The sequence below is a fragment of the Apodemus sylvaticus genome, chromosome 8, assembly GCF_947179515.1.
Source record: "Apodemus sylvaticus chromosome 8, mApoSyl1.1, whole genome shotgun sequence".
In the NCBI taxonomy this organism is placed as follows: domain Eukaryota; kingdom Metazoa; phylum Chordata; class Mammalia; order Rodentia; family Muridae; genus Apodemus; species Apodemus sylvaticus.
The window spans coordinates 74,380,609-74,397,075 of NC_067479.1; the positions used below are offsets into that span (position 1 = coordinate 74,380,609).

General features: G+C 41.5%; 1 gene segment (V, D, J or C); it reads right to left on the reverse strand.

Moving 5' to 3' along the window:
• Positions 1–4,388: 4,388 nt before the first annotated feature.
• Positions 4,389–4,989, reverse strand: LOC127690733 (T cell receptor alpha variable 22-like). The segment is given in 2 exon segments: positions 4,389–4,723; positions 4,904–4,989. Coding segments are annotated over 2 exon segments (387 nt in total).
• Between the last annotated feature and the right edge of the window lie 11,478 nt (positions 4,990–16,467).

Sequence of the window (16,467 nt, forward strand, 5' to 3'; positions counted from 1 at the left end):
AATTACAATAAAATGTTTTTGTTATTCAAATAATAAATAGCTAAAATAATCAATGTTTGACAATTCAGTGGCGCTATTTATAGATAGATGGTCTTCAAAAGCATCAGAGATCCACAGAATATGGCATTTAAGGTTATTTCATTATTAAGAGATCTTTTGACTATGAGACATGTCTGAACCTGACAGTTCTCCCATTCCACTTCAAGGAAGGAGGTGAACATCAACACTGCCATGTAGAGTTGCTTAGATTGTGGCAAGCTAGCCACTGGGGGAAAATGCCATAACTTCATCTGCAGAGAAAATACTGTCCAAAAAAGGACAAATGGACATAAGATAGTCAAGTAGTAAGCTCTTCTAACACAGGGTAAGTTAGTCCTTCATAATTCTGCTTCACTTAAAGTTTGTCAGATGTTCTGGACCAGAAGGCTGAAGATAGATGCTCCAGTTTTATAAGGAATGTTGGGGACTATGCAGGTGGCCAGCTGTCTCTCTCATTGCTATAGTTTTGGAAGCTGTGTCTTTATTATTCCTGCATACTTGAGTAATATTTTATTCCTTCTCAAATATCAGAAGGGATTAAAGACTAGTTATAGGCTCACAATTGAACTTAAGTTGTTTAGCTTGAAAGAAGGTGCTCTAGATTTGAAAAGATGGTTTTAAGATGGTTAAAACAAGTTAAAACAGAAGAGGATTTAGGTACAGAATATTAGACTCATTAAGATAGAATAGATGCTTAAGTACCTCATCTAAGTAACAAAATACAGACTGGATTTTAAATGTAATTCATGCCTAATAATTTTCATCATTGTTTCAAAGAAGCCCCTACTATGTATTGTTTATCATTATTAGAGGAAGAGCCTTCTTAATTTAACAAAAAGGGAGAGATGTAGTGGATTGGCCTGATGCTGCCTGTATTCTAATGTTAATTTTGGGTTCTCGAGACTGGTTGTACCAGAGATGAAAGAGTCTGCATGCAGATGCTGAGTGACCCTTCCTCCACGTTATTTTTAATTGGTAAATCAAGACCCCAACAGTTAGTGGCTGGGCAGAAAAGACATAGGTGGGGTTTGGGTTTCACCTGCTTGGGGTCAGAGGAGGACCATGAGGAGGAAAAGAATGCAGGAAGATGGAAGACAAGATGCCATGGGTTAGGAGTAGAGAGAATATAGCCCCCTGGCCTGGCCAAATGGGGTTTAGAGCAGCCCACATGTAACAAAGTAATAACTCCTTCCTGCCCCAGCCTACAGCCACCATAAGATGACCCCACAGGAGCTGTCAAAATACCATAACACCCCAGCTGCAGCAATCTCAGGAGCTGTCCACAGTGGCACATCTTCTTTCCTGCCTCACCCTATGACCTTATTGAAATATCACTGCAGCTGTCCTCCGGGGACTGTCCACAGTAGTAGCACCTCTTCTCCAACCTTGTTGAGCAGCCTACAGAGATGGAACCTCAGCCAAAGCCATCTGATGATAAGAATTTCCCATCCTATCTCATGGGCCTGATACGGGGGAAGGGGATTTTAAAAAGCCACCAATCGTCAGGCAGGAAAATCCCACCAACCCCTGAGTACAAATAACCAGCAATTTTTGAGTTCCACAAGCTCAGGACTTGAAATATTCACTCTGGAAATCTCTGTCCTGGAAAGCTCTGTACCCTACAAAATCCTATATAAGACCTGCCCTTTGTCTAGTTCCCCATTGTCTGCTCTTGTGAGCAGAGGCAGCCACTCCTGAAGTTGACCCTCCAAACCCTGGACCCTCCAATAAATCTCATTTCTTAATTGTGCTGCCTGGTGTGACTGTGTCATCAAAAGAAGCCAAGAAGCAATGAAGAGAAAAAGGGAAGAAGTGGAGCAGGGCTGAGGCTCATGAGCTCCTCATCTCAGGCATGGACGCCCTCCCCTGTGAGCTGCAATGGCTCTTCTTAGGAGACTTCTTCCCAGAGCTGTGTTGTTCCTGAGCTCCCATGCCTCAGGACGCCCTTCCCTTGTGACACTGTTACATCCCGGAGATGTGTGCTTTCCGGGCTCCCATGTATCTGGATTTCCTTCCATGGGGAACCTTATCCCTTCAGAGCTCTGTGGGTCCTGGGCTTCTAAGTCCCAGATTACCCCTCAATCTGAGCAGAAACACAGCTCTAGCCTTGAAGGATAGCAAACATCTTCATGGTGTTCACTTACAAATTCCTATCTGTCAGCATTATGGGCCAAGAATAAACAGATATAATATAGATGTAACAGATATAAATAGATATATAGATGCATGAATTTGACCTATAATTAAACAGAGGTAATATAAAAAAACAATTCTTTAATTATTTTAAATAGTTTTAGATTTTACTGAGGAGTATGCAGAAGAACCAGAGACTTCAGCTGCTCTGAGGCTGCACTGCCCTCCTGTGGCCACACAGGAAGGTCTTCACTCAACATTTTCCTGATCTTAAGTCCCGGGCCTTAAGATTAGGAAATGTATTAAATATTTCTCTGGGGATAATATTTTTGAGATAGAAAGAGATTTTGTCTATGAGGAGTTGAGCTATAGAATCCTTTTCTTTCCTTCCCTTCCAGCCTTTTCTCCACGCACTATCATGAGTCCCTATCTTTCTATCTTGCCTAAAAACACTTCCTTCTAGAAAATGAAGGAAGCCGCTCATAAGAAATAAAAAAAAATGAGAATGTTCACTACTTACAATAGGACTGTATATAATAAGCAAATGGCTGCATTTTACATGAGTTATACTTTTTGACCCCTTATTTAGACAACATATACACAGGTTTTTTTCACTAAAATATTTATTTTTTGAGATTATAATGTAATAACATAAATCTAGCCTCCCTGTCATCTGTCCACAATTTTCCATATATTTCTCCTTGTTGTTTTGAAAGTTATGGCCTCTTCTTTCATTAATCATTGTTATATATGTATGTATAGATATATTTATTCCTAAATACAATCAGTTCAATCTAGATAATGTTACTTGTATGCATGTTTTCAGGACCAGCCAATCAGTAAGGGATAACCAATTGTGGTGCTCATTTCAGGGAAAGACTATTTCTCCACCATCAGCATTCTTGGTTTCCAGTAGTTCATTTTCTAGAATAGAGACAGTTTGTGCTTTCCCCCATCCACTTAGCATGTCTATTGCTGTTGCATTACAGCTCATGTTGAGGCATTAGGTTGATGAGTCTTTATCTGTATAGCTTCCAGAATTTATAGGAGACACAATTACACAGCAACACCCTGATCCTCTGGTTCTTGCCATCTTTCCTGCTGTCTTCTTTAATGTTTTGTGAGCACTAACAGGAGCAGGGTTTATACTGTAGACACACCCACTATTACTAGGCTCCATAGCTCTGCACCTTGATTTGTTGTGGTTTTCTGCAGTGGACTCTATCTTCTAGTAAAGTCACCACTGTACTAAACCAGGCAATCCCTAAATGAATTCTAAGCATTTGTTCTTATCCCATACATGTTCATTTAGAGAGTCTGCTCATTTTACTCGATATAGAAGGAGTCAATTATTCTCTTTTATTGAGTTGTAAGAACACTTTTTAGATATTCTGTTTAAAGTTATTTGAAATGTGTATACATATTGTTTAAATAACAGCATGTCTTGAGTACTTTTTCATACTCCCTGGTCTATTTTCTTAAAGATGTTAAGATCTCTACTGAAAATTTTCACAGTAATGGTGTATAAAGTTAATAAATGAAAGCTAACTCACAATAATGAATTCAAAGATTTTGTCACTGTGGGTGCCACCATTCTGTGGGAAAGTGGTCCTGGGTTGTGTAGGGAAGCTAATTAGGGATGGGTCTGTGGGTGAGCTAGCAACAGCCTTCCTTCATGGTTCCTGTTTGAATCTCTTGGTTGAGTTCCTGCCTTGATCAGGACCAATAGTGAACTAGGACATGGAAGTGAAAGCTAAATAAATCTGATCACCTCCTAGCTTGCTTTTACTCAGTGTTTTATCACAGCAGCAGAAGAGAGACTAGAGTGATCAGCTATCTGTGCATTCTGTGTCTTACATGGTTTAATGTTTTTGCTGGTGCTGCAGGTCAATTTCTCCTCACTAACCCTGACCTGTGTTTGGAAGCCTGCCTTTGCCTTCTATTCCTTTTTCTCCTCCAATTTTATAATTACTGCACACTGGGGCTTAAATGATAACATTGATTCTATCCTCCCATCAGCATCTCTGCTAATTCTAAGATAGACATGACTGTTTTGAGAGCGTGTGTGTATTGGACAGCGAAGATAAAGACCAATGTTCTGACCCTACAAGGCCAAAAGCTCACCTGAGGTTACAACTCTACAAATGCAGAAAAGAGATATTAAACCAGACAGATATTCTTTGGGGCTTCCTGGTTTCTTGTGACTGGTAAGGGGCTCAACCACTCAGCTGAAGGTTTGTGTACAGGCTGCAGGTGTGTGGGAAGCGCTGTGGTTCCATAGCACAGAGGTAAGTGCCTGAGTCTGTGGTCTTGGAAGAGGAAATGTACAGAGAGCTGCGACGTTCCTTAATGACTGTGGTGGATGTCAGTCTTCCATTCCGCTTTGTTCCTGAAGGATTGTAGAACAGGGTGACGAGGCTTCCTCCAGGACCTTGGTAAAACCACTGCATATTGTTCGGAGTTGTGGAAAAGTTACAGTGCAGCTCCACGTCCCCTCCCTCCTGCAGAACCAAGGACACCGGACTCTGCTGCACTTGCTGCCCTTTCAGCCCTGGTTAGAAACAGAGAAAGAGACACAGATGGCCGCCATTGCAGTGTCCACAGAGCCCTGAGCACACCCATGCCCTCTGAGAAGGTGGGAGCTCTGCAGGACTCCTCAGCTGCTCTCCCCACCCTCCATGCTCTGAGCCAGATCCTCTCAGGTGCCCTGAGTGCTGACAGCCAGACTCACAGCAAACCTGGGTGCACAGAAGCCCCAGCAGAGAGCACAGCAGCCTCTTCATGGTGCTTGTGTGGCTGCTGGAGATAGAAGCAAGTAACCAAGGCCTGGGCTGTGGTGTCAGGGTGGCTGTTGAAGTGTCCCCTCCTCCTCCTGCAACCAGTCAGCTCCACCCAGGAACCCTGCCTGGCCACACCCTGCTGAGTTCCCTCCCAGGCGTCAAAGTCTGCCTAGAGCCTGGGTGAAGAACAGTGAGAAGGGACAGGCATTCTGAGATGACCCTTGGGTTGTACAGCTCATGTTGTATGCAGTTAGGAAACTACGAGAAAGAAAAGACTGTACCATTCCAAGAGATGATGCCTCAGCTGTGTACAGAGCCTGGAAAACTCAGGAAAAAAAAACCCAAAGTTTTAACTCAGAAAGAAGGTGTATGTTTTAACTAAAGACCATTCATGGGGCCTCACAGATGGCTTAGCAGTAAGGGGACTTTTCTTTCCCAGAGGCCTTAGCTCTCACATCAGATGACTCACAGCTGCCTGTCCCTCCAGCTCCAGGGGATCAGAAGATATCTTCTGTCCTCCTCAGAACCTCTACATGGGTACCAGATGTTAACATAGACCCATGCTCATACACATTATCAGAAAGAGAAAAATCTTCACCTATGAAATAATTTACATGCCATTATTGCAGGAGAAAAAGAACCAGAAACACAAGTGTACTGGTTCCCTAGCTTTGGAATGCATTTTAAAATGTGGGACACTCCTGCAACAGTCGTGCTGTCTTGTACATGTTGTTGAAAAATGTGACTCCAAAAGAAGGAAGTGCACTGTGAAAAACTACTGTAGGAGTGCTGCATTCCAGAGAGACTTAAGATTTACATACTTTCATCCTAATAACATTGGAGAGACAGTGAGGAAGAGGCACTTTGCTTGACCTGCCTCTGGCATCTGTGTAAACTATTCTGTTCTGTCATAACACATACTGAGGAAGTGGAAGCAGTTTTTACAAAGAATTTAATTGATTCATATAAGAACATAATGTATTCTCACCAGATCCACACTACCCTGCTCCTGCTACAACTTCTCTCAGAACCCACTCTATACCACTCCCCCTGACAAGGCCAGGAAACTGAAAAAATAGGGCATTAGTGAGAAGGCTTAAGAGTACAAGATAGGACAGTAGAATGCAGATAGTTTAACGTCAAACATGAAGAGGGCTGTGTGTGCGGAGAGCAGAGCAGGACCGCAGGGGAGGGCTAAGACAGAGGTGTGTGTGAGCTCATTCTCATCGATGAGAAAGCCATTCAGTTTTTAGAAAGCATCATTTGGAGGCCCAGTAGGAAAATGAGAAGTTCACAGTAACAACGAACCTCTCACTGTCCTTGCTGCCTTCCAGGGGTGAATCCCAAGGGCTCCTGAGCATTCGTGGAGGAAGGCTTATGCCTTTTAAGTGTCCAAACTTGTGAGCTTGTAAAGGGAAGAATATACAGTTATGAACTGGAATGGAGAAAATATTGTAGTGATAAAATTACAGCATCTGTACTCATTGCAAAATAAGAGCTACAACTATAGAATTTAGTTACTGGAGTTCTACACAATGCCACCAAAGTGCCTGAGAAAAAGATGTAATCGATGTTGCTGAGAATATTGCAGGTGTTTTACAATATGAAGAGTGAACTAAGAAGTATAGGTTTGAATAAACATTATGAAAGTGCATAAAAAACCAAAACCAAAAAAACAACAACAAAAAATAAAAATTATATAAAAAAACAAAAACAAAAAAACAGACAAACAAAACAAGCACACCACAGAAAATTGTAACCCCAGCGGCTACATACGAACAGTTTACCGGGTTCCCTGGAAGAAAAGCTGGGGATGGGAACAGGGTGACGGGAGAAACATGGAACCAAGACAAGATTGTGCCTGCTCAAGGCTCAAAGTTTAATGGGTGACTGAGAATTTAAGGTTTGGGGGTGAGACCCTTCCCCCCATGATTCCAGAGACTGCTCAGTGGTGTCAGCTCCACTGCTCTGCAATGCTCAGCGGGTAGCCTGCTTAATTCAGGAAACTGTAGATCTGGAAGAACAATGGAGTTCACCTTGGTCCAAGAGCTCCACCCCAGGTGAGGAGAGGCTTGTGGCTAACTGAGGTCTGGAAATACCCGCTCAGAGGGCTGAGTGGGGGAGGGCACAGAAAATACCCGTGCCAATGAACTCAAATTCAAATGCAACGGAAAGCAAGTTGATGAGAACCTCGATCACTTGTTCAGTCCCTTGGCTTTTCTTATAAAATATGCCACAATTCCAGTGTCTCACCTGCTATATTCTAGGCCCTGTGCACAGGAGGAGATTATGCAGTACATGGCCACCAGGGGGCAGGAGTTATGCGCCTAATCTTGAATTCCAGTACAAGTCTTACTCTAGCAGGTGTTCTGAGGATTAACTTGTCCCAATGTTTCTCTCTCTCTCTCTCTCTCTCTCTCTCTCTCTCTCTCTCTCTCTCTCTCTCTCTCTCTCTCTCTCTCTCTCTCTCTCTCTCTCTCGTCTCTCGTGTGTGTGTGTGGGGGGGGGGGGGTGTATCGGTTATCAGTCAAAATGAGGTCATTGAGAACATTAACAGGTCCATTCAGTGAGGTAATTTTGTGCGAAAGGCAGCACACAAAGGGCAGAACCCTCCTCAGACACATCAGAGTGCACAGTGTGGTAGCAGTGAACAGTGAGGGCAGAAAAGCATATTGGAAGCAGGGAGGGAGAGGAGGTCCAGACTCCAACGCCAGACACTGAAAACAAACCAACCTGATTTGAGTTAAGGAACCAGGAAGCAGGTACTCACAATGTAAAGCAGTTTTAGCCGAAGGCTGAGAAATCATGATGGCAGCTCCTATGTGCACAATGAACAGACCATAGATCACACAAATATAACCAACCCAGCCATGCATTCTAGCCACATTTGAAATGTTTATGGCTGGGTGGTGGCGGCGCATGCCTGTAATCCCAGCACTCTGGGAGGCAAAGGCAGGTGGATTTCTGAGTTCGAGGCCAGCCTGATCTACAGAGTGAGTTCCAGGACAGCCAGGGCTATACAGAGAAACCCTGTCTCAAAAAAAAAAAAAAAAGAAAAGAAAAAGAAATATGTTTTTTGGCTACTTCATCATCACATGGTGAATGAACATCGTAATTGAGGGGTACTTGGTGAAGAACAGTCTTCAAAATGTTTAACTTTTAAAACACAATTTAAAACTCAACATCACGGCACCATACTCTTCTCTTCTTACACCTGGAGTCTGGTGTTGAGGGGACTCCAGAGCCTGTGCTTCATTAACCCACATTAAATATTCTTCCAGTCACAAGAAAATATTTTGGATAATTTATTGCCTATAACCCTATAATGCCTATAATGATTTATCACATTAACACTCATATTATTATTTTACATGCATAAATGCAGCTTTGAAAAAATTGTGTAAATTCATTAAACAACAATCTCAGTATCAGGTATGGGAGTTATTGTTAAGAAAGGCTCCAGAGTTATGCAAAATGACACAGGTTAATGTCATTGTTCCTGGTTGCCCAATATGACTAGATAGTCAAATCTTGTGGCTAAAGGCATCACATTCTACCACTGCATGACATAAAGAGATCAGTCTTGAACTGACTAGAGAAAGGTCCTCATTGCTGGCCAGCTTTCATACTGCTGGAAGAACCTTCGCAGCCTGCTGGGGAAGAAAGGATAGCAATATTCTTTACCTGTGCTAGATGGTGCATGCTACAATACTGAACTTCCAGATAATAGGTGCTCAAGGGTACTCAAAAGTGGCCTGACTTCTACAAAACAACCACTGCTTTCTGATTGTATTTGAAGCCTACGCCATAGGAGAGAACTCATGCCTAGTACTATAACATGGCCCAAAACAGCATGGTTCAGAGGTGGTAGACCCTAGGGAGTAACTACTGTTGCTATTTTGATAAATGATCACATTAAAATGATCACGTCTAAGTGTGTGTTTAAACTCACAGATTATTGCTAGGCTCAACTTCAGTTGGATTATGTGTTTCAGGAACTTTCTCTAACAGTCTTTCCATACTCTTTTGTTCAAAATACCATTAGTATCCTTCCCCCACTTTCCTTACTCTGCTCTGTCCTCTCATTGTCACACATTTAATCCTGCCTGTTCTAGTTCCCCTTTCATAGAAGGTTTTTGTTTTGTTTTGTTTTGTTCTGTTTGTCTGTTTTTGTTTTGTTTTGATTTCATATTTCCCCTTCCTCAAGGGTCACCTCTTCCATCATGTCATAGATGATTACCTAACATCTATGGAGATTCCAAATAAAACATACATGTTAAAAGCTAGCAACCACATACTCAAGACAATATGCTGCTCTTTGTCTTCTAGATCTGAATTACCTTGATCAGAATGACTGTTTCTAGTTCTACTCATTTAACTGAAAATTCATGAGTTCATTTTTAAACAGTTGAATAGCAACCCACAATGTACCACATTTTCATAACTTACTCCTCAGTTGATGGACTTTCCTATTCTTGGAGATTTTGAACATACCAACAATGAACATGGAAGAACAAATAACTCTGTAGAAAGCTGTAGAATCTTATGCTTAAGCCCTCTACAGTGGTATAGCTAGATCTTGTGGTAGATCAATGCTCAGCATTTGGAGGAACATCCGTACTGGTTTCCATATTGCTTGTACCCATTTGTGTTTACATCAGCAATGAATAAGTATTCTCCCTCCTGTCATAGTCTCCTCTTACGCCCCAATCCTCCACTTCTTATAACCTCTCCATGTTCCTTTTATGTTGTTTCCTGAATCTTAGGTGTAGTAATTGCATTCTAGATGTATTAACTGGGACTTGAGACTTCACAGTTGCTTACTCTCTGCATTTAGACCAGGTGTCAATCCCCTTAACAGTTTCACAGGCTTCCAAAGGAAACTTCTTCGGTGAGGGATGAGAGATACACTGATCTATGTGTATAATTATAAATATGTAGAATGCAGTTAGGAACTACAGCAATTTAGAAAAGTGGCCATAGTCAGTTCTCCTCTAAGGTCTATGACCTCTCCAGCCATGGGAGTTAACTAGGTTTAAAGATTGGGCCTATGTTAGTTTTTCCCAAGATAAGAGAGCTACTGTTGCATCCCTGTGAATATCTTGCCATGGTGGTCATTGCTATAGTTCATAGTCTTTATTTAACTAGGTAAGATTATTTATTACTTTTCTCCCTTGGACTCTTGCATAGCACCTTTGGATATTATGAGAACTTGTCCTTAGGAATCTCAAGCCAGTTCTAACTAAAGTTCTACACCTGAAGCATGTGGTGTCCTGAAAATAGGGTGTTAACTTCAACTTCTGGCAGGGCAATCAAGGGCAATGGCAGAACCTATCTCATTTGAAGGAGTCTCTTGACACCTCAGCTAACAATGGAGGGAAGGTGTCCATGCCTGGAACTGGGCCTTTCATTAGACCTGGCATTCCATCTATGATTGACAATGCTCATCTGACAGATTATATTCTATGCTCTGCCACTAGATGTAGATTTGGTGCAAATGGCGGCGGCAGGAAGACTTCCATCCCAGCTACTCCACTGATCTTATGCCCTGGGAGCTCCCAGCTGGCCCCTCCAGAGAGAAGGCAGAGATCTCACCTCTGCACTCAGAAGATACACTTTCAATCAACTTAAGAATACTTTTATGCCTACCATTATTATATCTATATAAAATTTTCCATGATAATCTTCAATTCTAACATGTTTTCCTACATTTTTCTACAATCTTATAAGAAATATTTTCCACGTAAAACTTCAATTCTGTAATAAAATGTTTCTATTTCATTAAAAAAAAAAGAAGTAGTTTTGGCATTTATAAATTCAATTAGACATTCCACTTTGCTCCCTAACCAGTAAGATAGTGAGTATGTCTTTGATCTTCTTTGTGTACACAAACATGAGTCTTTCCTCAGAGATACTATGGTCTTTGCTTGCAGATCTTCCCTTTCAGAGAGATAAATTTGACCACTAGAGGCATATTATTTCTAACATTTTTTTTTTTACAAAAACCTTAGCCTTCACTTCTCCTTCCCTTTTTAGAACAATTGTCAGAGAAGCTAACTCTAATCCTAGATGAGTGAGCATAACAGATTGTCAGGATTTAACAAAAGCATAATGTCAGACAAGAGTAGACTTGAAGAGGAAGGGATTCTGGACAGTCTTTAAAGACCAGGCTGCATCATACACAATGTGTAGGACAGAGAAGGACCTGCATCTCAGGGTACCATTTTGAGAGCTCCTACAGCTGTGTTTCATGAGCAGCTTCACTAAGTGAGGCGGTCAGGGAGTGGGGTGGTTTGAAAGAGAATGGCCCTCAGAGGCTCAAATCTCTGAAAGTTTGAGTCAAGATTGGTAGACTGCTTAGGAAGGATCATGAGGTGTGACTTTGTCAATGGACACATGTTATTGGTGGTGAGTTTTGTTCTCAAAGCCCAAGCCAGGCCCAGTCTCTCCTCTCTGCATCTGCTTGTGATCAGATGTAAACTCTCAGCTACTGTTCCAGGGCCATGCCTGCCTGCCTGCTGCCATGCTTCCCACCACAAAGGTCATAGACTCACCCTCTAATCTCTAATCAAGCCCTCATTTAAATGGTTTCCTTTATAAGTTGTCTCAATCATGGCATCTCTTCACAGCAATAAACACAAAACTGATATGGGAAGTTGGGCTGAACTCTGTGTAACATGAACCAAGGAGAGAAAGAATCTAAATAACTTATGGACAGAGACTGAAGCAGATTTTTTTCAGTATTTTTTTTACTTTTATATTAATTATTTGTATTCTCTCCATATTTTATTCCCCCACACACACTAATCCCTGTCCACCCTCCAACTGTTCCACATCCCATACCTCCTCCCATGTCCCTGTCTCCATGTGGATGTACCTACTCCCCAACACACCTGACCTCTAAACTCCCTGGAGCCTCTAGTCTCTTGAGAGTTAGGTGCATCATCTCTGAATGAACACAGACCTGGCAGTCCTCTATTATATGTATGCCAGGAGCCTGATATCAGCTGGTATATGCTGCTTATTTGGTGGTCCAGTGTTTGAGAGATCACAGGGGTCCAGATTAATTGAGACTGCTGGTCTTCCTACAGGGATGCCATTCTCCTTGGCTTCTTTCAGACTTTCCTAATTCAACAGCAGGGGTCAGCTGCTTCTGCCCATTAGTTGGGTGCAAATATCTGCATCTGACTCCTTCAGCTGCTTGTTGGGTCTTCCATAGTGCTGTCAAGCTAGGTCCCTTTTGTGAACGCTCCATAGCCTCAGTAATAATGTTAGGCCTTGGGATTGCCCCTTGTGCTGGATCCCACTTTGAGCCTGTCATTACAGTCTATGTTCCTCATTTCAATCATAAATTTGAGAGGTAATACAGGAAGATTCTTGAATAATTTGAATCACTGTATTTTTTAAGACATCTTGATAGAGATAAATCCCATGACAAGGTTTTCCTGGAGATGTTTGCTTTGAGAGTTCTTCCATCTAAGGAGAGAACTTTATTTCTGAGGATCAACGATTGGATGGATTGTCTCTAGCAATGACTTCCATACTATCCTGTCAGAATATCTACCAATTCCTAGATTTCTAAGTGTCTGATCTCACATTTGTTCATGTTGTTCAGGAAGCTAGGTAAAACACATAGCACAAGCACATGACCTCCCTCACAGGACCTCCCCCTCAGCCTTCCTGCACCCTTGGTTCATGTGCAGCTTCCCCTGCAGTCTCCCTCACTGTGTCCCCACAGCACAGTAGTACAGGGCAGAGTCTGACAGCTGTGCTGAGGGCTTGTGCAGATGGAAGGAGCTGCTGCTCTTATGGAGAGTGGCCTGGAACCCTCGGTGCTCTGTCCTCTTGTTGTCTGTGGAGCTCCTCAGGAGTACCTGGGGGGCTTCATTGAGATATTGCACATACCAGAACAGGGAAAGACTTGAGTAAGTAGTCTGATAGGTACAGTTCAGCGCCAAAGGCAACCCCTCTGTGAGAATGACCAGGCCTTCTGTCTGGGTCACAGAGTCTCCATTGCTCCTCCCTGAAAATAAATTTTGAAAATGAATGAATGAATGCATACATACAGAGGAATTACTTTTTTTATGCAAGGAGGAACACTAAAGACTGCCAGAGTTGTAAGAAAATGACATCATTAACCCTTAGAGTCAAATATAACTTACTGAGCATTAGGAGGAGCACAAGAACTGAGCAGGTGTCAGGAAGCATGCTCACAGAAGAACTGACACTTGGTCCTTGAGTGCAGCAACCTCACAGGGCAACTCTACTGCAGGATCTCCTCAAACTCCTCACTCACAGACAAGGACCTCTGTCTGCACACTGAGTCTGTTAAGTCACCTGAAAGATGTTAACCACATCTGAAGAGGCAGCGCCCTCTGCTGATTTCCCTTCAACCTGCCCCACAGATGTCTGCACAGCACATTGTATATAAACTTGGAACCTCACCCAAAGGAGGCAGGTCTCAAGTCTCAGTGGATGCCTGAAATCACTAGTGTTACTGATCTATGTGTATCTTATGGTATTTAGCATGATGATTAAATAAAAGAATACACACACATACACCTGTTAAAATTATCTACATTTTCTCTGTTTTTTTAGTTGTTAGAGAATGTTATGCAATGAATTTCATTTATATTCACCTCTTCCTTCCCTTTCTGCCAAATCCATCCCCCCTTCCATACCAAACAAATTTTGCCCCACACCTTTTAAAAATAAATCAGATAAATTTTTGTGTTACAGTTTGTACTGTTCATATACTCTTGGATAAATGGCCTTCACTGGAGGGTGATCTATGTGCCAGTGTCTGTACCATTAAAGAAAACAGAATCTCATTCCCAGCAACTACCAATAACCAATAGCTCCTTAGCTAAGAATATGAATATCCACTTTTCCTCCTTGTGATGGAATTTTGACTGATCTTATCCTTTGCATGTCTTATGTGTCCTATCAACTTCTATAAGTACATATGTACAGTTGTCCTGCAGTGTCAAGAAAACACTATTTCCCTGTAGTTACCTATGGCTCCTACATTCTTTATACTCCCACTTCTCCCAATGAACTCTTGAGTATTGCAAAGAGGGTGTGGGATATAGATGTCCCATCTGGGACAGTCTCTTCTCTGTAGCATGATGGGTTCTGGTTCTTTGTTAATCACCATGGGCTACAGCAAGAAGCCTCTTTGAAGAAGACTGTATATATATCAATAACTCATTAGGAGTTGGTTTAGTAATATGTCCATTCAGCAAAATAATAACAATAGGTAGATATAGAGTCTACATCTTGTCTAGACACCGGTTCTTAGCCCTGAAAATGATGCTGTGTATGGGTTTCAGTTTGTAGAAAAGATCTTAACTTGAATCAGAAATTGGTTGGTTACTTGACATTTGTGCCTCTATTGAACTAATAGGCATGTCTGCCAGGTTATGGTTTTACCTCATAACATTCAGAGTTCAGAAAGACTGGCATTTATTTTCTCTTTTAGTAGCATGTGTAACACATCTAGCACTATGAAAACTATAAAGTAGGACTGGAGCTTCAATTTAAGTACCAACTGGGTTTTTCCATGTTTTGTAATTTCATCAATAGGTTTTAACTCTCAAGTTCTAGGGGCTGACAAACAGTATTGCAAATAGCCCATGATATAGAGGGGTATATGGAACCTCACTAGCCAATAGGAAGTAAGCTATTTCTGGCACTTAGCTTTTTGCTTATTGATCTAATAGGGGCTCTCTTGCCCCATTACAGGATAACTCCAGTGAAAATCTTTGTATGTATTTATGGAATCTTCCATAATTCATTTCTACATGAAATTTTCAAAATGTACAAGGGGGAAAGAGCTTTATTTTTTCAGATATACATCTGAGAACATTATGTATCTAGAATAGAAAAAGAACATAAAATCTAAACATCAATAAAACAAGCAACCCAATAAAAATGGAGCATGGAACTATATAAATAGCTCTCAAAAGGAAAGTATAAATGGTGTTAACAACTCTAGATGTCATGGAAATACAGATTAAAGCTACTTTGAAATTTCAATTTACCCAGAATAATGCCTAATGCCTAAACTAACTAACAAACAAACAAAGAAACTAAAAACAAATGAAGTTACTATTGTTTAATTATCCATTCATCAGCTGATGGGAATCTGGCTTGTATTTTCCCTAGCTACCATGACTAGAACAGCATTGGACATGAATAATAAGATATAGTCTATACAGTTGTTTAGGTATATTGCAAATAAAATATACTAGAATCATCTGATAGATCTATTTCTAGAAGCAGAGGAAACTTTACACTGATTTCCATAGTGATCCATCAGTATGCACACCCATCAGCAGTGAATTAATGTTTCTTTTTCTCCAAATCCAACACAGTATTTCTCATCACTTGCTTTTTGGTTCTTAGCTATCATTCCTGGAGTGATATCAAATCTCAAGGCAACTTTAATTTACATTTATGTAATAAGTAATGATGCTGAATATTTAAAATTTTTCTCAGCCATTCATTATTTATATTTTGAGTGTTCATTGTTTAGTTTCATCTTTAATTTTTAAATTGGATTTATTTATTGATACTTATGGATTCTTAGTTGCTTGTATGTTCTGCATATGTATAGCTAGAAAGGGTTTTCTCATTCTGTAGGATGGCTCTCCATGCACATGGTGGGGTTCTTACCTGTGCAGAAGGTGTTTTGTTTCGTAAAGTCTTGTTTATTACCTGCAGGGCTTAATGTCAGAGCAGAGTATAGGCTGGAAAGCAGAGGTGGAAAGTCATATAAAAACTTACTACTGTAGAAGCTTCCTAAGCCTAAAGTCTTATTAAATAGATTTACCATATAATGGACAACAAACCTCTTAAAAGACACCATGGGATAAGAAATTTAAATCCCAGTGGCACAGATAGATTTTATTTGTTGACGTTATTGTTCAATGACATTCTATATTCCCTCAAACATCGCAGAATATTGCCAGTTCTCTATATTGGCAATGTATTGCCAGTGCTCTGGTTACTCTCCAGAACTTGATGAGAAAACCCTATTTTTAATATATGGGTATCAAAACATTAAGAAATTAAGCTGGCAACCATCTTTGCTCCTGTGACCAAGCAGACAGGTCAGCCCAGTACACAGGGAACACCAGGGTGAAAGATGGCTCCAGACACTGCAGCCAGGGCTCCACCTGAACCCAGGAGCTGGGCAGTCCCACCGCTGTCTGGACACCTATCCTGCCAGGAGCATCTGACCTGCAGGGAGTCTCGTGGTTAGAGGGAGTCCTGCTTTCAGAGGTGAGGCTGACACCATCTTTGCTCCTTTGACCAAGCAGACAGGTCAGCCAGGTACGGAGGGAACACCAGAGTGAAAGACCATTGGGACACAGCCCATCAGGGCTCCACCAGAACCTAGTAGCTGGGCAGCTCCACAGTCGTCTGGGCCCCTATCCTGCCAGGGAGAATCTGACCTGAAGGGAGGCAGTTGGAGGCAGTTCAGCACTTGGAGGTGGGGCGCCACCATCTT